General features: G+C 34.8%; 2 protein-coding genes across 3 annotated transcripts in view; both read left to right on the plus strand.

Moving 5' to 3' along the window:
• Positions 1-22,818, plus strand: part of LOC117578040 (uncharacterized protein CG43867) — a 177,778-nt gene that overhangs the window by 123,475 nt on the left and 31,485 nt on the right. The window contains 1 exon segment of the mRNA XM_034263157.2: positions 16,310-16,372. Coding sequence (XP_034119048.1) covers positions 16,310-16,372 — 63 coding nt within the window.
• LOC117578042 (uncharacterized) lies at positions 5,293-7,001 on the plus strand. Of its 2 annotated transcripts, XR_004573348.2 has the most exons (3): positions 5,293-5,821; positions 5,892-5,998; positions 6,068-7,001. XR_004573348.2 is itself a non-coding variant. In XM_052005132.1 (2 exons), the coding sequence occupies exon 1, from the start codon at positions 5,456-5,458 to the stop codon at positions 5,810-5,812; it is 357 nt and encodes a 118-aa protein (XP_051861092.1). In that variant the 5' UTR covers positions 5,294-5,455; the 3' UTR covers positions 5,813-5,821; positions 5,892-6,050. The 2 variants fall into 2 exon arrangements, 1 of the variants encoding a protein (XP_051861092.1); XM_052005132.1 differs by lacking the exon at positions 6,068-7,001 and having other exon boundaries at positions 5,294-5,821; positions 5,892-6,050.

Raw genomic sequence — 22,818 nt, forward strand, 5'->3', positions numbered from 1 at the left:
CCGAGAGAGTTCAAAGCATAAAAGACGTAAAAATACATTAGTTAATTTATTCCACTTTTCGTTCTATTCCATATTCCATTTTGTGTGCTATTTTGTGTTTCACTTCATTTTGTTAAAAAAAAGAAGATAAAATATTAGTTACAATTACAATTCTGAAGAGATTTCACAGGCCGAAAAAGTGTAAATATTAACTTTGCATTTCAATTCGTTCCCCTGAAACTTCACAGAAAGAAAAAAGACATATTTCTTGGACTCATTAATTCATTTTTATTTCGTGTTCCTTTTTAATTTGCAACATTCAATCAGCTATGTTTTTGTTGCTTTCTCATCTTTCAATTTGAAACCATTCTATCCTCTTTTTTTTTGTGCTCTATTCCATCAATTCACTGACTGCCACTGACAATCGGCTTAGCTTTTTCTCTGACACAGGGCATCAACAAATGCTGGGCGTGGCCGCAGCGACTGTCTAACTAGAAGACACACTGTTATAATCCTGCCGCCAAGCTGCAGCTTCAGCTTCATCTTTTGCCTTTGCTTTAACAAACTCTGTCTACTGTCTATTGTCTATTTTGTTTTCTCTATGTCTGTTGTCCTCTGTCTTCTGTTGTCTGTTGTCTGTTGTCTGCTCTTTCTGCTCTTGCTGCTGTTGTTAATCTTTAACCTGAGTCCTAATCCGTGCGTCATGATTGAAAGCAGCTGCAAAACATTGCGTGGAGCGTAAAAGCCTTGCAAGATGTCTGCTGGCAATGTGGCACATGATGAGCACATTGACGAGGAAGATTGTCGTTGCTGTTGCTGTTGCTGTCGTTGCTAATCTGATTGCCATGATGTACTTGCCTCATGCCAATTTGTGTCAATTTGGGAAGAGTTTTTGCGCTGCACTGCGCCACTTAACAAGTCGTCCCACGACGCTGTACTGTGCTGTGTGACAACTTTAAAGGGTTGTGCCTCAAAAGTTTTGCGCCTTAAGCGTTTTATGCGCTTGCCATTAAGCGCTTCCGGTGGCAAGTGCGGCAAGTGTGGTGCATCTAATTAGCTTTCAGCTTGCCAATCAAGTGGCACCTGGCAACGCGTGCAACGCTTGCAACGCGGTGCGCGCAACCTTGCCACAGTTGCATAATGAGTGGCGGTGGCAAGGAGTCTTCATTTTTTTTTTTAAAGCTTGATGCTTGTTTGTGCAACTTTGCCAGGTTAATGAGGCACCTTAACCCATGTTAGCCTACATTATGCATATATATATATTTATTTTTTCGGGCTTTCGGGCTTTCGGCTTTTGCCCCCTCCACTTCTCGTTGTACACTTGACCTAAAGCCAAAACACTTGCCACACTGACGCATGCAAAGCACGCATATACTCATAATGTACACACTAGAAATAAATATATGTTTGTATGCATGTATTTTGCTGGCCTTCATGCAATTGACACCAATTGCCAACGCGAAACTTTTGGCCTGCTTTTTAACCACACAAAAAAAAAAAAAAAGAAACAAACACGAAACAAAGGTAACAAAAATTGCGCATAGAATGTTGAAATTGAAGTGGAATAAGATAATGGCATAAAATATTTGCAAACACAAAATGTAAAATTAATATGCCTGGCGCACATGACGTATGCGCAATATTTTTCGTATATTAAGCTGCCACTCGCAGGCCGCCTTCCTTTAATTAAAATCAGCGTCGCCGTTGGCGGGTAGACACGACATCAGCGGGGCGGTAGGAAGAGAACAGAAAACAGAATACAGAAGGCAGCAAACACGCGTAAACAAATAAAATGCAGAAAAAGCGTTGAACGTGCCACGCGCCATTTGCAGTTGCAACTTTTCCCCCATCGTTTGCTCTCAATATATAATTTTAAAACGAAAGCCAGCTGTTGTCAATGGCACGAAATGGACAAGCGAGGGGGGGTGCAGAGGGGAGACGTGAAGTAGGGCTAGGTCCTTGCATTATGCAAATGCGTTGGGCCATTGAAATTGATGGTGAGGCGCCGCCCATAACTGTAATTATATAATGCACTTTATGCATTGCAGATATGCACATAAATTGCATATAAATAAATGCATAAAAAGATTTGCATAATTATTTTTATTTATTTATGCATTATTCATAATGCCAGCCAGCATGTTAGACACGACCGAAACTATTTCACAAAAGTATCGCCAACAACATTATTACATTTACTATAATTCCCATTCCGTTTCCATTTCCGTTTCCGATTACAATTCCAATTTTAATTGTAATTTTAATTAATTTCGCCATTTGTTTAACTATTCATTACACAATCTAACGCGATATATGTGAACTTTGCATTGCCATTTGCAGTGCTAATTACTTTGGTCCTTTCACACACACACACACACACACACACACTCGCTCTTGATTCAGATTTCAATTAGGCTTAATCAACCTGAGAATCTCAGCTAAAAGCCAGTAAAAGAGTTAGCGAGCTTTTAAAGTGCTTTAAAGTTGTTGAACTACAGAGAAAGAAGAAAATTTCATTTGATATGCTTAAGGGATCGAAATAAATATTTAGCAGCGCATTAATAGTTACTCATAAGTCTACACCTTTTTAACTCATTATTCATTCTATTGTGTGAGGTTTTATTAGGCTTTAAAACAAGCTTTGATTCAATGTCAATAGCTTTACTAACAACTAACTACTTTAGAACAAAACAAAGAAGCAAAATTAACCAGTCAATACATCGGAATAAAACTGAATTTAATAATTAGTTAACATTACATTTTTGAATTCATTATTTTATCTGATATGTTCTCATTTAGCATATGTATATTGAATTTAATATGAGCATAAATAAATAATTAAGTAAGCTTTGATACAAAGTCAATAACTTAACTTTTAAGAACATGGGAATGAAAGCAAAATAATCTTTACATTTTCTTAGATTTGTTCAGTACACAAATAGAAATTAACATTTATAAAGCCGTGAACTTCTAGCTACTCCCTCTCTCTTTTAAATTTGATTAAGTTATTGATTATACTTTCTCATCTTTATATTCACATACAATTTTCCTTATTATTCTACCTACCCATAAGGTGGAAGGAAACTTTGTGGCTGCAGGAAATATGTGTAATAGCTAGAAGGAGGCATCTTTGACCCCATAAAGTATATATATTCTTGATCAACGTCAACAACTGAGACGTTATATCCTTGTCCGTATAACACTTAACAATCTCAGAGACAATAAGACATTGAGTTCGAATTATATAATTATGTGTGACGCATTTGCAGTGTTAACTACTTTGGTCCTTTCCACACACACACAACACACACACACTTCTTGATTCAGATTTCAATTAGCTTAATCAACCTGAGAATCTCAGCTAAAAGCCAGTAAAGAGTTAGCGAGCTTTAAGTGCTTTAAAGTTGTTGAACTACAGAGAGAAATTTCATTTGATATGCTTTAGGGATCGAAATAAATATTTAGCAGCGCATTAATAGTTACTCATAAAATCTTTCATTATTCATTCTATTGTGTGAGGTTTTATTAGGCTTTAAAACAAGCTTTGATTCAATGTCAATAGCTTTACTACTGCACTAACTACTTTTTAACCAGTCAATACATCGGAATAAAACTGAATTTAATAATTAGTTAACATTACATTTTTGATTCATTATTTTATCTGATATGTTCTCATTTAGCATATGTATATTGAATTTAATATGAGCATAAATAAATAATTAAGTAAGCTTTGATACAAAGTCAATAACTTAACTTTTAAGAACATGGGAATGAAAGCAAAATAATCTTTACATTTTTCTTAGATTTGTTCAGTACACAAATAGAAATTAACATTTATAAAGCCGTGAACTTCTAGCTACTCCCTCTCTCTTTTAAATTTGATTAAGTTATTGATTATACTTTCTCATCTTTATATTCACATACAATTTTCCTTATTATTCTACCTACCCATAAGGTGGAAGGAAACTTTGTGGCTGCAGGAAATATGTGTAATAGCTAGAAGGAGGCATCTTTGACCCCATAAAGTATATATATTCTTGATCAACGTCAACAACTGAGACGTTATATCCTTGTCCGTATGAACACTTAAATCTCAGAGACAATAAGACATTGAGTTCGAGATTATATAATTATGTGTTGACGCAGATCACGTTCACTTCCGCCCCAGCAAATCGAGTTCCAAGCGTTGCCATTTTTGGTACTTGCAATAATTAATACAGTATTTATGGTTGCTGTAAATTTTGAAATCGGATACAAATTGAGAAATACTTTAATGGTAAAGAACGTCTACTGCACTGGGGTTTTACTTGCTTTAGCTGACAATTTGGTATATTTTGAGCTCTTTGGTATATTTGGCATATAGTACTTCATCGATATACCAAATATAGTATGCAGAATTTTTGTTTTAGTATTTTTGTGGTATATTAGTTTTGTATATTCTACGGGTCACAATTGCTCTGGATGATAATCTCATATATTTTGCAATCTATGGTATATTTTAAAAGTAATACTATATTAATATACCAAATATAGCCCGCGGCAAGTTTTTAGTATTTTTGTGGTATATTTGCTTGGTATGTGTTATAGCAATATACCAAATATAGCTTTTGATATATATTAGTATTTTAGGGTATATCAATTGTTGCTCTGGATGATAATCTAATATATTTTGCACTCCATGGTATATTGTGAAAGTGGCACTATATCAATATACCGCATATAGCCTGTATAATATTTTTAGTGTTTTTGCGGTATATTTTTGGTATGTTTGACATCAATATTCCAAATATAGCTTTTGGTATATATGTATTAGTATTTTAGGGTATATTAATTTGGTATATTCTACGGGTCATAGTTGCTCTAATATATTTTGCACTCCATGGTATATTTTGAATGTGGTACTATACTATACCGAATGTAGACTGCAGTATATACTATGTAGTATATGAATTTGGTATGTTATATATCAATATACAAAATATAGCTATTGGTATATATTAGTACTTTAGGGTATATTAATTTGGTATATTATAAGAATTTATTTGAAATGGATAGCGGGTGTCTCACAGTCGAGCCCACTCCACTTTTGCCTTCTTACTTGTTCTATACAACTTTGTTTATCGATACTTATCGCAATATGATTCTGAATCACAAACATTCCCAGCTTGACATGCAATACCATGAAATAAGTGTCGCCAATGTCTAAGCTGACAAATGTTATTAAACAAACTGACGTTTTGCCCAAATGTCATATTGGTCAACTAAACACAAATCCATTTGATTGGGGAAAGCAGCTGCTGAATCGTTTTTTGTTTTTTTTTTTTCATTTTTACAAGATTTATCGCAAACGTCCGCAACAAATTTTGTAACAAGAATATAAACACAAATAATAATAACGTAAACGTAAACAGTTGAGAGAGTGTGCATAAAAAGCAGTCGAGGCGTAATCGCGCTTTTCAGTTTGTTCGCACTCGCAATGACAGCCAGAATGTTGCTCTCGTTGTTTTTGGACTTCTTTCGTTGCCGCAAACCCTTTTGGCGTCGTGCCACAATCAATGCACCCGACGTTGGCGACTCCACTTGGAGTCTCGGTCAGATCATGGATGTGCCAAGAGAAATATCGCAGAAAGTGAAACTGGAGGCAGGTGCCATATCAAGTGATTCGGATTATGATTCCGTTGGCAATTCGGTGGACATCAGCGAGGAACCTAAAGATGCTCATGTTATTGATATTAAGAATGCTAATGAAAAGACAAACAAACCAGAATATGATAATGAGAATGACGATGACGATGGATTCGATGATCCACGACTACCCGAAATGATTATTTAATGCTGCTGTGTGAGTGTTTTTTATTTGTGTATTATATTCATATTTATTTGTTTTGTTTTTTCTTTTTTTTTTTTTGTAGTGTGCTCATTATGCAATTCGCTTTTATTTGCAAACGGCAAATAACCAAAATTAACTCAAAATGACATAATGGCAGCAGTAACACAATTGAATAATAACAACAAAGATGTATGAAACAACAGCAATAAAATTCAATTACAACAATTTTTAATTAACTTTTTGCAATTAACATTGAAGGTAGAAGCCAACTGTTTGTTTCTAATCGACACACAGATACCCATCAGCCAAATAAAAAGATAAACAAGTCGAAGCAAGTGCATAAGCCCGGTGAAAATAAATAGAAAAAAGTGAAACAGCTGCCAGCAACAACAACGACAACGACAACGAGAAAAAATGGGTATAAAATAAATAAATAAACATAAATGAATTGGCTAGAAATTTAATAGCATGACAAATTAATCCGCATACAAAGGTTTCACCTGCAGGCGACATAAACACAAATTGCCACAAAGTCGTATTCAATATGTGGCATCAAATCAAATAAAGTGATGGCCAAAGCTTTAAATATCAAACGCACGTTTTGAGGCAGAATTGAAAGCTAACGCCAAGGGATTAAATTCGTACAGCTTCGTACGCTTTGTGTTCTCCCTCAACTATGCTGACAATGTCATAATTTCGCAATAAATTAAAAGCAGTTGGAATTATGAAGCTGATTGCAATACAAGCACAATATATATTCAGTTGAAATTATTAATTTGAATGACATAAATGTGAATAACAAAACAGAAGAAGCATGAAAGAGGCAAACTGCAAAAATTATAGCATACTTTTGGGAGCAACTCTTCATTGTTTTTTGTTGTTGAAGAAAATATAGTACAATTTTGTTTTAATTTACTTAATTGCTTATACTTTAATAAAAATAATAAATTCAAGAAATTATATACATAATTTGCATAAATTAAGCTATAAACAGAATCTTTTTTCTTTCGGATTTATAAAGACAATTAATGCTGCATTTTGAATTCACTGACATTTATATTTTAATGCTTTAAATTCATTTGCATATATTTAGAAAATTATAACGAATTTGGAAGGCAATAAACTTTGAACTCTATAATAATTTAGAAAAACATATACTTTTATAAACTATAAAAAACGGTTTATAATTAAGATTTTGGTCTTAGTAGTAAGAATTTTGGTCTAAAAAGTGCGTCCACAACATAAGAATTCTTATATTAAAAAAGAACATCTTGACTTCTACAACATTTGATATACGACCCACTTTCTTATTAATAAAAATTAAAAATCTTATAGTTTTAACGCAAAAATTATTATAAGATGAACACTTACAGTTTAAATATTACATTATATTTTATTGTTTCGTTTTGTTTTTATTTTTTTTTTTTTTGTCTATTTATTATTTTATCATTTTACCTCCTCTCTTAGACTGCAATGAAGAATGGTTAGCGACAGCTTGACTAAATAAAATATGAACGAAAACACTCAAAACTACACAATAAAAGATTATTATATATTCCAATAAATTACAGAATTTTGAAACTCCAATTTAGTATTTGCAATTTATCAGATTAATGTTCTTAGTTTTAAGAATTTGTTCTTAAAGTACTTTTATTTTAGAAACAGAATTTTTAAGATGAATGTACTCGGTTTCAAAAACTGTTTTTTTTTTGTTTCAATGTAAATAGCTTAAAACATTTCGATTCAAAATTGACTTTGCTCTTAAAAGCATTTCTTGATTAACATAATTTAAATTATATTAAGCACACAAGTTCAAAATAAATACAATTTACCATAATTACAATAAATGTAAGTAAAATTTATTTGACAAGTTTTCAAAATAGTTAGCTTTTGCAATAATTACATTTTACAATGGGAAATTAGACCTGTTTCGCTGTTGTTTCGTTTTAATATGTCAATGTTGACATATTAAGAATAGATCAATGTGTTACATAACAGTAATGTTAACTTAACAGTCCAGTTTTAACATATTGGATGTTAAAGTCAACTATGCATTTATTGACTTTAAATTTTGCAGGGCATTTTAAAATGAATATATTTTTAACAAAAACTATTACAGATTGAATTTTCAACTGGATGCTTATTCTTTACGTTTTAACTATCTTTTAATACTAACATCTTTTTTATTTTGTGCATATATTTTTTTAAATTTCTACATTTTCAATGTGGTTTATAGTTTTTGGACAGAAAATCAAACTTTGAATTGAGTGTCTATATAAATTGTATAGAGTATTTTATTTTTAATTCACAGCGATCAGCCGCATTTTGTTCCTTTCCAGAGAAATTCGATTTCTTAGGAAGCTAACTCTCTATTAAAAGTGTAGCTTTCGTTTCGTTTCGGTTGAAATATTATAACTTTTAAACACTTTGATATAATTGAGTGATTTAAATGGCATATGACTGATAATTAATCAAGCTATACAATGTGATGCAAGTCTTCTTTTTTCCTCTGCTTGCAATTTGCATTTTGTAAAGCCAGTCAAAAATACATTTGCAAATGTGTGCTGACTACATTTGAATCACATTCGAAAGTTGATGACAAAGTCAATGACCAGCAGCTGCCTTCGTCCATCATCATCTCTGATATACTACGGTACATATCCCTGTCGGTCTCATAATTTGGCCGTCTGTCTGCTGTGGCCATTTATTTGTCCGCAAATTGCATTCGTGGCTGGCAAATTAGATTTGTGTGCCAACTGCTGTGAGTTGCAGCAATGATATGCTTATTGCCTCTAAAACGGGAGGCGCCACTCATAATTTCTGGCTACAACAAGTTGAGAAACGCCCCAACAATTAAGATGAATCGTTGTGGCTGCTTTAAGCCAAATAAAAAAAAAAATGTATACAGAAAACTGCTGCTGTTTTGGCCTGGTCAAAAGTTCTAATTAACTTGCCAATTGGCTGCCGAGTCTGGCCTATAATTAAACAGCCAAAGGCGGTTCACCATGTGTGTGTGTGTGTGTGTGTGTGTGTGTGCTCGGATATGCGTATGTCACACGCAGGTGAAACACACCTTAACCCTGCCACATCAAGTGGCAAGTTGCTGAATTCAAGCCCAACACGCACGCAACACACGCATAACTTTCGACCCCTTCTGCCCCTTTGCCCCTTGGCTGGACTTTGGCATAATCCATTAGCTTTTGCCACGACTTTGCCCTGTTCATAATATTGATGAGCATTTGCGGCATTTTGTTTTCAACAACATTATGTTGCGCTTTAATCGCCAAACTTGCCACACAAGTCTGTATTGTATTTCATTATGTTTTCACTAAACAGAGATAAAAAAAAATCTAGATTGAAAAAATTTTGATTTCGAATTTTTTTGATCTGGAAAAGAACAATCTGAATATAAGATTTTTAGGTCAGAACAATCTGAAATCAACTTTTTCTTGCTATATTTGCATTTACGATTAAAATCTAGATTTTAGAATGTTTGATTTCAAATTGAAAAAGTAAATTGTAAATCTTGATTTTTTTCGAACTGAAAGAAACGAAATTTATTTTTGATTCATAAACGGTTCTTTTAAATATCTGGATTTAAAAAATGTTGATTTAAATTTTTTGATCTTAAAAAAAACAATCTCAATTTAAGATTTTTGGGTTAAAACAATTTCGAATCAAGTTTTATTTTTCTAAATTTGCATTTTCGATTAAAAACGATTAAAGATTAAAATCTAGATTCTAGAATGTTTGATTTCAAATTGAAAAGTAAATTGTAAATCTTGATTTTTTCGATCTGCAAGAAACGAATTTTATTTTTGATTCATACTATAAATAGTTATTTTAAGTAAACGATTCTTTTAAAAGAACACACAGCCAAATTTATTTTTCTTTTTTTTTGTTTGTTGTTAGAGAACAATACATATTTAAATATATATAAAAAAAACCGAAATCCATTATTTGTTTATTTCTAACAATCTAAATTCAGACGTTCTTGGTTAAATTTAAAAATTTTTCCATTCTTGAAGTAAGATTAAAATCTTGAATTTCAAGATTGAATCATCTACATTTTTTGTAGATTTTCGATCTTTATTTTAACACTTGATTTCAGCACTTTTTTCTTTCTGTGTACAATTTAAAGCTGCTCATCGCCATCCTCAAGCGTGTTGTCCTCAAAGATCTGATCGAGTCGTTCCATTGCCTCGTAAGAGTTGCTAAAACCTCGCTCTAGACTTGTGCCAACTGCAACAGCTGCAGCTGATGTCGGTTGCCTGTGGCAACATCGCTGCGCAATTCGTTCGCCACTCGGTGCCACAAAATGTTGCCGTTGTTGTTGGCGTTGCCTGAAGTGCTGTTGTTGTCGCCTTCCCGGATCATTGCACTTCAGCTGCTGATCCTGGCGACGCTCTTTGCTCTCCCAATCCTCATCCATGGGCCGAGTGCAGCTAAACAATTTTCCCAAGCTCGTGCACATGTTGTCTACCGAATGCTGCATGCAACAAACTGTTGTGTGGCAGCTTTATAGCATCCAGTTGCTGATAGCAACGCAGTTGCTTAGTCTGTTTTTTTTTTTTTTTTGTGACACTGTTCTGCAGTTGTTGGCCAGCTTTACTTTATGGCCAGCTGCTTCTGAGCATCATTTGCAGTTGCTGTTGCAGTTGCACAGTTGCATTTGTGCGCTCATCGTCGTCGCCATGTGGCGCAACATATTCAGTCGCTTTTTCTGCTGCTGCCTCGCAAGTAATTCAGATTCTGATTTGAGCAGAAATGCGGTTTCCACGCTCACCCTCGAGATCGTCATTGTCGACGAGGATTTGGATCAACTCGGATCAATCTCTGCTAGCAATGTGGATCACAATCAACGTGGCGCCACTTGGCCCAATTTAATGGTGCTCTAAGCTACTTTAAATATTGTTCACAAGTAATAAACATTATTAGCTGAATATACTGCCTGGGCATTGATTAAATGCAATACATTCAAAGCTGTTTAAAACTTTCAGTCTAACTATAAAAAAACACTGAAATGATGCAGACTTTGTCATCATTATTTTCCTTTTAAAGTAAGAACGAAAATAATTCGTAGAAAAGTTGAATTTCCTATTTTAGAAACAACGTTTCTTTAAATTAAAATTAAGTTATGCATTGTTCTATGTATTAAAGAAGAAAAAGAAAACTTCGAGAAACTTTAAACTTGTCTTTTAAACAAACAAAGTTTTAAGTAATCATAAATTTCTTAAAATAATAGTGGATATTAATTTATTATTTTTCTAAATTAAAAAAAAAACAAAATAAAATTAAATAGAATCAATAGTTTTTAAATGGCAGTTGATAGATATAAACTATATAAAAAAGAACATCAAATATTCCACTTAAGTTATGCTTTTGAATGTTTGAAAACCTTTTTCATTATTAGCTTGAAAAAAAAGTTTCGGGACAATTTTTCAATCCCCTCATAAAATGATGTACAGTTAATAAAATTATTTGCTTTATTAAGTTCTCCATAACAAAATTCATATTTTTAAAGTGCCCATAAAGTTGTGTTGTGAAGTCTAAAGTTGTGGATGTAAAAAATGCAGACAAGATGACAATATTGTATTCCAAACAGCTAATTTTTGGTGACTGGTGGCAGAATCAAAATATTTATATATATCTATATATATATATATATATATATATTTATATATATATATATAAATATATTATTACATATACATACATATGTATAAATATTTTGCAACAGGTATAAAATCGCAATGCCGATCAAAGCTTGCGCCCTGATGATAACACATATCAAATATCTTTGCGACTCCTTTTGAAATTGATAAGCCAAATTTAAACTTTGGATTTAATTTTGGCATCGATTTTTGAATGTGAAATAATGCACCTTAGAAATGCGAAATCTGGGAGTAAATTTGTTATCATTTGATTCTTTTGTGATACGCTTAGGTTTTATGAGAACTTATCTCAGAAAATTCAGATCAATCGCGCCCATAATTTACACGCAGTAACGGTTGCCAAACAGTTGAGCAGCTGTTGACATCAGCTGTTTTTATAAATGTGACGCATGTTGGGTATATTTCGGAACAAGTCGCTTGTAACATTGAGACATTGAAGAAATGAAATTATCCTTCTAAGTCAGTTTATACGAACAATAAAACTTATTCAGGGATTGAAAAATCGGGCCTTAAATCAAACATGAATTGGTGTACAAGATATTACGTATACGTAACAATGTATTTTACTCGAATAAATAAAAGCTCGCAGCAGCTTTAACAACTGGGAGGTAAAAGTGCTATCAAATTGGCCAAATCGCAACCTTATCATATTTCTCACAAGGAGTTAAGCACTTAAGAAATCTAATGCTTAACCCTTAACCTCTTGCAAAGTGAGCGCGATATTTTGCTAAGCTCAAGCACACAAAGGCGCAGCTGAGAAGGAGAATACTTGATGCCCGTTATCCGCAATACACACATCAGATTTATTGAGTTCTATGTGATGTACTTGTGTATTGGCTCTCACAATGTAATCTAATCAGCGACAGCGTTAGTACTTGAAATCAACTCGAGCCATTATCCTGGGTAATTTAAGCCAAAGCAGAGGAAACTTCTGACAATCCCTCGCAGCTCGCTATGACTTCCACTTCCACTTCCACTTCCGCTTCCGCTATTTATATGTATATACTCTAAATATATTGCGAGATGAGAGACAGAAAGAGAGAGAAAGAGACAGAGCGCAGCACTCATATTTTGTTTGGCATCCATCAATCAATGGAGTGGAGTGAAGTGGAGAGGCTTCTCTGAATGGGCCACTTAAATGGCATAAAAAGCGGAAATTAATGCACTGAAAGCATTCAAAATGTGGAAGAGAAACGCCTTTGGCTTTAGCTCTTGCAGCGGAATCAAGTCTTTAGTCGATGACGATGACGATGAAGCTCGCGGGCCACTCTGGTGATTAATTGATGGCATTCCAAGAGAGAGTCCCCACAGCGAGGGAGAAGAACACACCCAAAGCAAAGCAAAGCATAGCAAAGAAAAGGGGGGGAAGGGAGGGGAAACGAACGTTATATCCGTTATGGGCCTGTTAATGGCAAACCATTGAGCAGTTAAAAGTGCGAGATTAGCATTTCCGCCCGCCCAAGTCAAAAGCATGACCCGAAGCTGAATCGACGACGCTTCCTCCTTCTACTGAGCTGAGCTGAGTTGCTTTGACAAGTGGAGCTGGGTTGGGCCTCGATTCCTCTGGCAGCTGCCTCAAGTGGCTCAAAAGGTGTGGCACACGAACACGAAAACAAAGCCTCCCCCCACCTTGCTTCCCACTCTTTTGGCTGGCCATTGTAACGGTTCAATTTCGCCAGACATTTGGGCGCCGTTAGATTTTGTGAAACTTCCCCTTATCCCCCTCCACATATTTGCTGCTCAGGTGGCAAGTGCGGCAAAGCGTAGGCTATGAATTGTATTTGTATTGGTGAACGCATTATCCTTACTAACCGCAAATCGTCTGTCATTTTCTATGATTGATTGATTGATGCCAATGCAGCGGTGGTAAGAGTGAGAGGGGTGAAGAGAGGGTAAGAAGAGAGCGCAAGAGCGGGTGCTGGATTAAAAGAGCGACGCACTGTACCCGTGGCGCCATCTGTCGGTCAACTCGCGCTATTCAACACACTTCCGTTGCGAAAGCTTTCAAGCTTCACCACACCGAATAAAGGGAAATTGTGCTAAAAGCTAAAGAGAGAAAAGCTTTGCAAGGCTTAGGGTGGAAAACATAAAAGCACGAACCGAAAAATACAAGTCGGGATTAAAACCAACCGCATTCGACTGATTACTTTGACTAATTTAATAATAATTTGCATGTAATAACTATTTAATTATTTTACCAAATCAATATATAAACATGAGTATTTAAAATATATGTTTCATTTATTTCTATACTTTTCGCTACTATATCCTTGGATGATCAAGAAAAGAATGCTCGATACAATGCGAGAGAAAAAGAATCCGATGTTTCCATTGTTGTTTTTAAATACACATGATTATTCCGTAATGTTTCAGTAACAATATTGCGAGTTATATTCATGTTTTCCCTACAATAACAAATAATAAAATCAAAAGCAAATAATAAACAGGTTTTTTATTGGATTTTATACACCGTTCAAGTTTTAGATATTCTATCACGAATCTTGATGTTAAATACGTAGTGTAGAAGAATAATATAAATTTGTGCCTGCAGGAAATGTTCATAACAGAAGAAATCAACTCCGACCCTATATTGTATATACATATACATATATTATTGCTTTGGCTGAGAATCTAGTATATTTTTGACTCTATAGTATATTTCGAATGTACCAAATAAGGATTTGGATAAATTTTAGTAATTTTGTGGTTTATTATATATGTATTTTATAATGTATATATTATTTTGTATTTTGTAAGAATAATACCGAACAGTTTTGCAAAGCTTTTAGTCAAAATAAGTTCATTGTTTGAATATTCTCAAACAAAATTTATTTCCGCAAATGTTGATACTACAAAAAAAAATTTTGAAAGGAAATTGTAAATGTTAGCGACTATGACTATATTTTATAAGTTTTAGCTTCGTTTTGTATTCCACTTGATTTAATCTAATTTTGAATACAATGAGACAACGTACAAAAGTTACATTCCTGTGGAATGATTTGTTATTTCTTCACATTTTGTAACAAATAATAAAATTGCTTTAAAATGAACTGAAAGTTAAGAAAAAACATTTACATATACCATTTGTATTACAATAAGTTGTATATTCCATATATAAATGTTATGCTGTTACGCAGTCTAAAACAAAATAAAAAAAAACTTTACTTTTCTACTGAAGAGCTTTAAATCTTCTTAAAGAACTAATTTTACAATTTCTGTTAGTTTAACATTATAATTCTTATAGCGGCTTTGGATTATTGTGAGTTAGGTTTCTCTTAAGTGTATTGGTACAATTTTTGTGAGTCTTCTAAAATTTTGGTGGATTGATTTCAAGTGATCTTTGGATTATGTTTAATGATTTCTTTTTTCTTTAAAGTGTTGGAGCGTTCGTTTTCGAGTTTTTTTTACAGTTTGTGTGTAATAGGGGAAATGGATATCTTACTACAAGTATATATTAATTAAAGAGTACGACTTGGAAGCGTCTAACTACATATGTATGTATATGTAATGTTTATACCCGATACCCATAGGGTAAAAGGGTATTATAACTTTGTGCCGACAGGAAATGTATGTAACAGGTAGAAGGAGGCATCTCCGACCCTATAAAGTATATATATTCTTGATCAGCGTCAACAGCCGAGACGATAAAGCCATGTCCGTCTGTCCGTCTGTCCGTATGAAACACTGGATCTCAGAGACTATAAGAGATAGAGCTATAATTTTTTTTCGACAGCATTTGTTATGTTTGCACGCAGATCAAGTTTGTTTCAAATTTTTGCCACGCCCACTTCCGCCCTCGCAAATCGAAAAAATCGAATAACAATTGCTAATTTTGGTATATACAATAATAACTATAGTATTTACGATTCCTGAAAATTTGGTTGCGATCAGATAAAAAGTTATTAAATAAATACTTTTGTAGGGGCAAAAACGCCTACTTACTAGGTGTCTAATTTGCTTTGGTCAACAATCTGGTATATTGTGCCGCCTATGGTATATTGTGAATGCGGTACTTTATCGATATACCAAATATATCATTTGGTATATTTTAGTATATTTGGTATATTTTAATAATACTACCCCAAAATATATTTTTAGTATTTTTGTAGTATAATTGGTATGTTTTGAGGATAATACCGCAAAATATATTGTTTTTATTCAAAATGGGTAGCGGGTATCTCACAGTCGAGCACACTCGACTGTAGCTTTCTTACTTGTTTTTATATAGAATACGGATATTAGATAATAATGAAAGGCTTTAATATTACTGCTTCCTGACTAACGAATACTGCTGCTACTGTTTTAAATATTTTCCACGACTTTCAGCAACTGAAAGAAATTGAACACTGATGATACCGATAGCTTCGTGCCTATCGACTTACTGACGCCAACTAATACTGATAAGGTGTATCGACTTCTTACATATATGTTATGAATATGCTCAGAACTGAAATTAAATTTAAATTGAAAAGCTTGCAAAATCCATTTGGACAAACTATGTTAAAATAATCTACGCTATAGTTGAACTTCCTATTCCTAGCTATGGATGGCAATATGAGGTTGTCTTTAATTTCCTTACTCGCCTGACCCAAGATCTTATATCGCCCCACAATAATCCCCTCACAATATGCGAAAACTAATAACCATAAACTAGATGTTTATGTGGCGTGTTGTGATAAAGCTGGGCACTCGATTATTTGCACATGATTTCCGACGTTTAAGTAACTCGCTCTCTCTCTCTCTCTCTCTCTCTCTCTCTCTCTTTCTCTCTTTCTAAAGAGTTTACTTCTTTCTTAACGCAGTTTCTCTTGTACTTTACTTGCAGTTAACGGAGCTGGAACAGCGCGTCATCGAAGCGGAAGAACGCGCCGAAGAAGCTGAAGATAAGGTAAGTCATTAAATGACTGTCAGTCAGTCAGTGAGTCCTTTCCCCCCTTTTGATATGTCCCCTCTCTATGAGTGTGTGGAGTTTGTGGTACATTAAAACAAGGGTAGAAAAAGCCGCGTCTGGCCAGATAGAGAATCGCCTCATTAGAAGTCAGTTTAAAGCATTTAAGGCATTTACATGACAATGCGATTTGACTAAAGTCAGGGTCATGAAATGCTTTAGCCTCGGCTTGGAGGACTTGTCTGGGTTCTTTTTAGACCCAGATGTCTCTCTCTCTCTCTCTCTGTCTTTCTGACCAGCAACTGTTGTCGCCAGGCACCGTACAATACATAAATCGACTTCCGCTCCAGAACCACCGGAAATACACATTAATGCAACGCTGCGTAGCAATCGCATCTGCCTCTGTCCCCCTTTCAGTCGGCGATTTAGGATTGAAGTTCGTGCGGTCGCAAGTGATGCTGAGCTTTTTGCCCCAAAACCCTGTTGCCTGTTCCCTTCCCCCTTCCCCCTTCCCCTCACCCTCTCAAGGCAACAGTCGCTGCAGACATCGTAAAACTACCCCGAATGCGACAAACAAGCAACAGCAGCATCACCCACGCATCCCTCCACCCCCTCACCCTTCCCCCCTCCTCTCACCCACAGCACACACGCAAGTACTCGACGCGCGTTTTCAATATCAAATGCGCATTGTTTGCATTAACAAGTCCCCGGGGGCTGTTGGCTTTACCTACGCAACACCCCCAAAAACAGGCGAAATGCAAATATTTTCCAAGCTGGTTTATCTCTCGGCTACGTCGATGGCTATGGCTATGGCTACCGTTATCCTGGCCCAGATCCCCCTTTGGAGTAACGCAACATAGGCTCGGTGTTGTTGTTGTTGTTGTCGTTGCCATTGCCAACCACTGTGACAAATTGAATTCTTGTTACTTTGTTTGCGCCGAGATTAAATTCATGTACAAACACGTGGATTGTTAACTAGCTACCAAGCCGTGACATGCCATACTCCATACATACTCCACATCCCAGTCATCGTCATCAAGGGGTTAGTTCCAACATTCAGCCCAGCTTAACTCAGCTCAGCTCACAATTCGACCCCCGATTCGAAAGACCTTTCAACAGCAGCTGGCGAGCAACAACCGACTTGCCAACAGGCTCATTACTAACGCTTCAATTAGTCGTGCAGCGCTTTAAAATTAATTCTCGCCCATTAGAACTATTTGGAGAACTCTTTCAATTATTAGTTACTTCAATATTAAGTCAATTTCAAAGAAAAAGGAAAAGAATTCCGTTTTAAAATTAATTCTCGCTCATTAGAACTATATTACGCACTTCAATATTAAGTCAATTTCAAAGAAGAGAGGAAAATAATTCCGCTTTAAAATTAATTCTCGCTCATTAGAACTATTTGTAGAAATCTTTCAATTATTACTTAGTTCAATATTAAGTCAATTTTAAACAAGAGAGGAAAAGAATTCCGTTTTAAAATTAATTCTCGCCCATTAGAACTATTTGAAGAACTCTTTCAATTATTAGTTACTTCAATATTAAGTCAATTTCAAAGAAAAAAAAGGAAAAGAATTCCGTTTTAAATTAATTCTCGCTCATTAGAACTATATTACGCACTTCAATATTAAGTCAATTTCAAAGAAGAGAGGAAAAGAATTCCGTTTTAAAATTAATTCTCGCCCATTAGAACTATTTGAAGAACTCTTTCAATTATTAGTTACTTCAATATTAAGTCAATTTCAAAGAAAAAGGAAAAGAATTCCGTTTTAAAATTAATTCTCGCTCATTAGAACTATATTACGCACTTCAATATTAAGTCAATTTCAAAGAAGAGAGGAAAAGAATTCCGTTTTAAAATTAATTCTCGCCCATTAGAACTATTTGAAGAACTCTTTCAATTATTAGTTACTTCAATATTAAGTCAATTTCAAAGAAAAAGGAAAAGAATTCCGTTTTAAAATTAATTCTCGCCCATTAGAACTATTTGAAGAACTCTTTCAATTATTAGTTACTTCAATATTAAGTCAATTTCAAAGAAAAAGGAAAAGAATTCCGTTTTAAAATTAATTCTCGCTCATTAGAACTATACTACGCACTTCAATATTAAGTCAATTTCAAAGAAAAAGGAAAAGAATTCCGCTAAAAATTATTATTTATATCAATAAGTAACAATTTTTAAGCTCTTGTTAAATTTTAAAGATTTTCAACAAATAGAAATGCTTAAATTGAAAAGGATTTGTTTGTGTACGCTCTTCAATTTACAGTACAACAAAAGAAAAAAAGACAATAAGCAGCTCACATTTCATACACAGAAAGAAAAAACGTGTTAAACTCAAGAATAAAATTTTAAAAACAAGATTATATAATGTCAAATTGAACCAAGATGAACAATATCAAAATTCTACAAAAATGTTATAGTACATATATTGAAATCTTGAAATTCAGGATCTTTAAAAATTTTTAAATTGAGTTAAAAAGCAAGGATCAAACAATCTTAAACTTAAATGCATTGAAATAAAACAAAAAAAAAAAAGATTCCGTGTTTTTGTGTTATATTTATATTCCTTACACATTCATGTATGTTGTCTAATTTCTGTGGAGCGTTAAGTTAATATATATATATATATATATATATGTGTGTGTGTGTGTAGGTACACGTCCTACTACATACATTTCTTTTTAATATTAGTTACAATTATTACTCTCTTTCTTATATACGATATCACCAACAGCAATATCAACAGAAATTTAGCATAAAAATCTTGATTTAAGATTTATTTAACTTGAAAAGCATACTTCAGATTTGCAGGCTACTTTTAATCTAGAATTTTTTCTCTCAGTGTACTGTTCCACCCTCAGCAACGTTGCACTCTAAGCAGCACACACAACAACAGTGTTCATCCTTCCGTAGTCAACAGCATCAACAGTTTTCCCCCTTTTTTGTGTGTTTGTCGTATGCCAATCAAATTAATTAATCATTAAAATGCAAAAACATAAGCATAAGTACTCTTAACTACGCCTCAACGCCGGCAATTAAGTGCATGGCTTCCCACAGGAAGTGCACCTGGCCGACTTTCTCTAGGACGAGCTGCTGGAGTCGCTTTTTGGGGACTGCAGAGATGTGAAGAGATTGAGTCGGAGGTGGGATAGAAATACAACCTTTGAAATTCCTCTATTTAAATGGTTCTGAGTATGTTTGGCTTCATTTTACATAGAACTTTTTGGGATCATGCGAAAAATATAAATAGTCTGTGTTACTTGGCTGTTTGCAGAATCTTTTGTATTGATTAGAACTTTCTTTACACAACAAATTACCGATATGCGGTAAATTCTTGGCTAAGTAAAAACAATGTTATTCTTTAAGGATGATTAAAATAGTTAAAAGCAATTCGATGTGTCCTAGCCAGATTTTTATGGATTTGGCAGAGTTATGGCTGGAAATGAAATATCCTTTTACGAAAACGATTCGAGAAATAATTAATGAAAGAAACAAAAATCCAAAATTTGCCAAATTGTTGTTTATCTTCAACATTTTTAAATTAATGCACAAATATTTAATTTTTTATGTGGCACTTAAAATCGACATTGCGTAAACGATCAACAGATGGCGCCACTTAAATATAAAGTATTTACATTGCATACTTTTAGGGGCATCCATGCAATTAATTGATTTTTAATAAAAATCCATCGATTGACATAAAAAACAAATAGGGTTATTTAAGGATCATTTTTAATTATTCAGTCCGGGGCCAAAAGAATAAAGCAACCTCAAGCAAATTGCAGGAAAACTTGACAACGACAGAGACGATTTGAATGTCCTTGGCCACAATGATAGCTCTCATGAAAGAACTTCCTTTGAGATACGACTCGCATGAATCAGACAGGCTACGACCAAGATATACGCAAATCTTTGTTTAGAAAAGAGTCCTTTCATCTCGGGTCTTGTAAGGATATTCGTCCTCTCAAGCACACCCGTTATTTTGTTTTTATAAAAGCAATCCTTGTGCCAAAAGTTATCACGACCGTCTTTCAAATTATAAAGATATGGAGGATTTCTGTTTGACCATTTTTCTATATTCACCTCAACAAAAACATTTCAGGTAAATATTTTCGAATCTTGAATATTTGAATGCAAATCGGTTCTATTAGTTATCCTGGTTACAAATAATATGTCCTTTCGAAATCATTAATGCTAATAAGCAATCAAATGTACTTTGTCAAAAACAATCTGAATCTTCCCATATCCTTCCGCTTTTTCAAAGGACACATATTGCTATGCTTAACTCTTATGAGTTAACACTTCAAAAATATGGGGACAACAATTGTCATTTTTCAGTCCCAAGTCTAAGAGAACAATACAAAAATTCCAGTATAACTTTAATGTTATTGTTTTATTTTTACTGAATTAGTACGAAGAAATAAGATTAAGCTAATTTAATATTTTTGGATACATAAGACTAACAAGACTAAATAACAAGATATCAAGAGTAAATAACAAAAACATCGTAAAAAAATAGTCGTTGAAATTTATGTTGCATCCGCTGTGGCGCACATGGCACAGACAGTGTTGCAAAACGCCGGCATATAACCAAAACACAATGTTTGAAACGCGCGTGCGTGCGCACCAAATGTAAAAACAAAACAAACAAGACTAATGTGCATTTCAAACTGCACACAGTGCTACTTAAACTGTAAGCACACCAACAAGGGTTGCTTTACCTTAAGCTCGTAACGAGAGAGAAGAGTAGGCAAGAGAGCAATAATGAGAGCACGCATTGCAAAAGCAAGAAATGCATGTGTTTGTGTGTGTGTGTTGAATTGTTTTTTATGACTGCGTTTGTCGGGCAACTGCAGCGAAAGAAGTTTCCGCTTTGAGCCTGTCTGTAACTTTGTGCTACTCAGTTGCCAGCTGTATGCAGGACACATGCGAGGGGAGGACAGTGCTGAAAGGCAGTCTTAAGGACAGAAGGCGGCAGCGACAGCGACAGCGACGACAACGTCATCAGGAATCAAAAGAAAGCCGAAAAAAGTGAAACAACCACCACCGAAAAAAAAGCTGACTGACTGAGAGGAGATTGAGCGAGCGAACAAACGAGCGAGCGAAAGAGCGAGTGAGCGAACAAACTGAACGAATGAACGACATAAGGAGGAACGTCACGAAAGCAGCGTAACAAAGCGCAGAGCGCAAAAGTTGTGCAAAAGAAGACTTGTAGCTGCTACAACGCTGCTGCACAGGCTGCGTTTTATTTTCCGTTTCGATTTGTTTAAACAATTTTAAAAACCAACTTCAGCAAACAACTGCAACACCAACAACAACACAACAGCAGCAGCAGCAATAACAACGGTGATAACAAGAAAAGCAATTGGCAACAACAATAACAGCAACAACAAACCAAGCGACGACGGCGACGTCGACTGCGACGCTTGTGTTGTAAATTTGGAGCGTAGCCAAAAAAAAAAGAAGCCAAAAACCAAAAAAAAAAAACGGAAACGAAAAAGAAATTCAAATCAAATCGAATAATATGTAAATCAAATTATCAAAGTGCATAGTTAAGGGCGCGCGCGATTAATCACACGAAATCAAATTCATTCAAGAAAATTGATATAAATGAAAAGAAACTAACAAATGAAATGGAAGCAGCAAAAATGTTACGTTCAAGTGTGTGAAAAAATTAACCAATATATTCTTTTTGTGTGTGACTGTATTTGTGTAAGTGAGTGTGGATATGCATGTGTGCGTGTGCGCTATCTATTTGATGATGACAGCCAAATGTGCTAAACGTAGTAAATTATAGGCCAAATTTCGCATTGTATTGCGCAAAAATATACACAAACCTACAAACACACACACACAGACCCAACGGCCATTCACATTTACAACGTGCGCGCTTGTGTGTGTGTGTGTGGCCACCCTACGTTGTGTATTGGCGCGCGAGCCAAAGAGAGAGAGAGAGAGATAAAGAGAGAGAGCTGGGTAATTGGAGAGCAGAGCGTGAGAGCGCGCGCACATGTCAATGACAGACAGCTGACTGGCGAAAGGCGAAAAAAGGAAGCAGCGCACACACGCAGCACAGCACAAAAGGAGACAACAAACAAAAAAAAACGCGTGAATTGTGCATAAACTAAACTAATTACATACTATTTAACAATGTGAGCGAGACAACGAAGCAGCTTATTAAGCTCCAAACATATCATAACAAAGACACCAGCAGAAGCAAAGCCAAAGGAGAAGCGAAAGGAAACGTCCATTTACAAACACAGCAACAACAACGAGAACAACAAAAACACCAACAAAGCAACTGTATATATTAGAAGAAGAACAACAAGAAGTAGAAGAAGAAGAGGAAGAAGAAGCTTTCTGTCTACTGGCTGCTGTTGCTCTTCCAGCATTGCCAGCAGCTCGCATCGCTTCGGGCATTGCCAGACGCAAATGCCGCTAC

This window comes from Drosophila albomicans, chromosome X (assembly GCF_009650485.2).
Source record: "Drosophila albomicans strain 15112-1751.03 chromosome X, ASM965048v2, whole genome shotgun sequence".
Classification (NCBI taxonomy): Eukaryota; Metazoa; Arthropoda; class Insecta; order Diptera; family Drosophilidae; genus Drosophila; species Drosophila albomicans.

What these genes read in the sequence shown, in the direction of transcription:
- LOC117578042 (XM_052005132.1), top strand. Translation starts at nt 5,456, where the DNA reads ATGACAGCCAGAATGTTGCTCTCGTTGTTTTTGGACTTCTTTCGTTGC.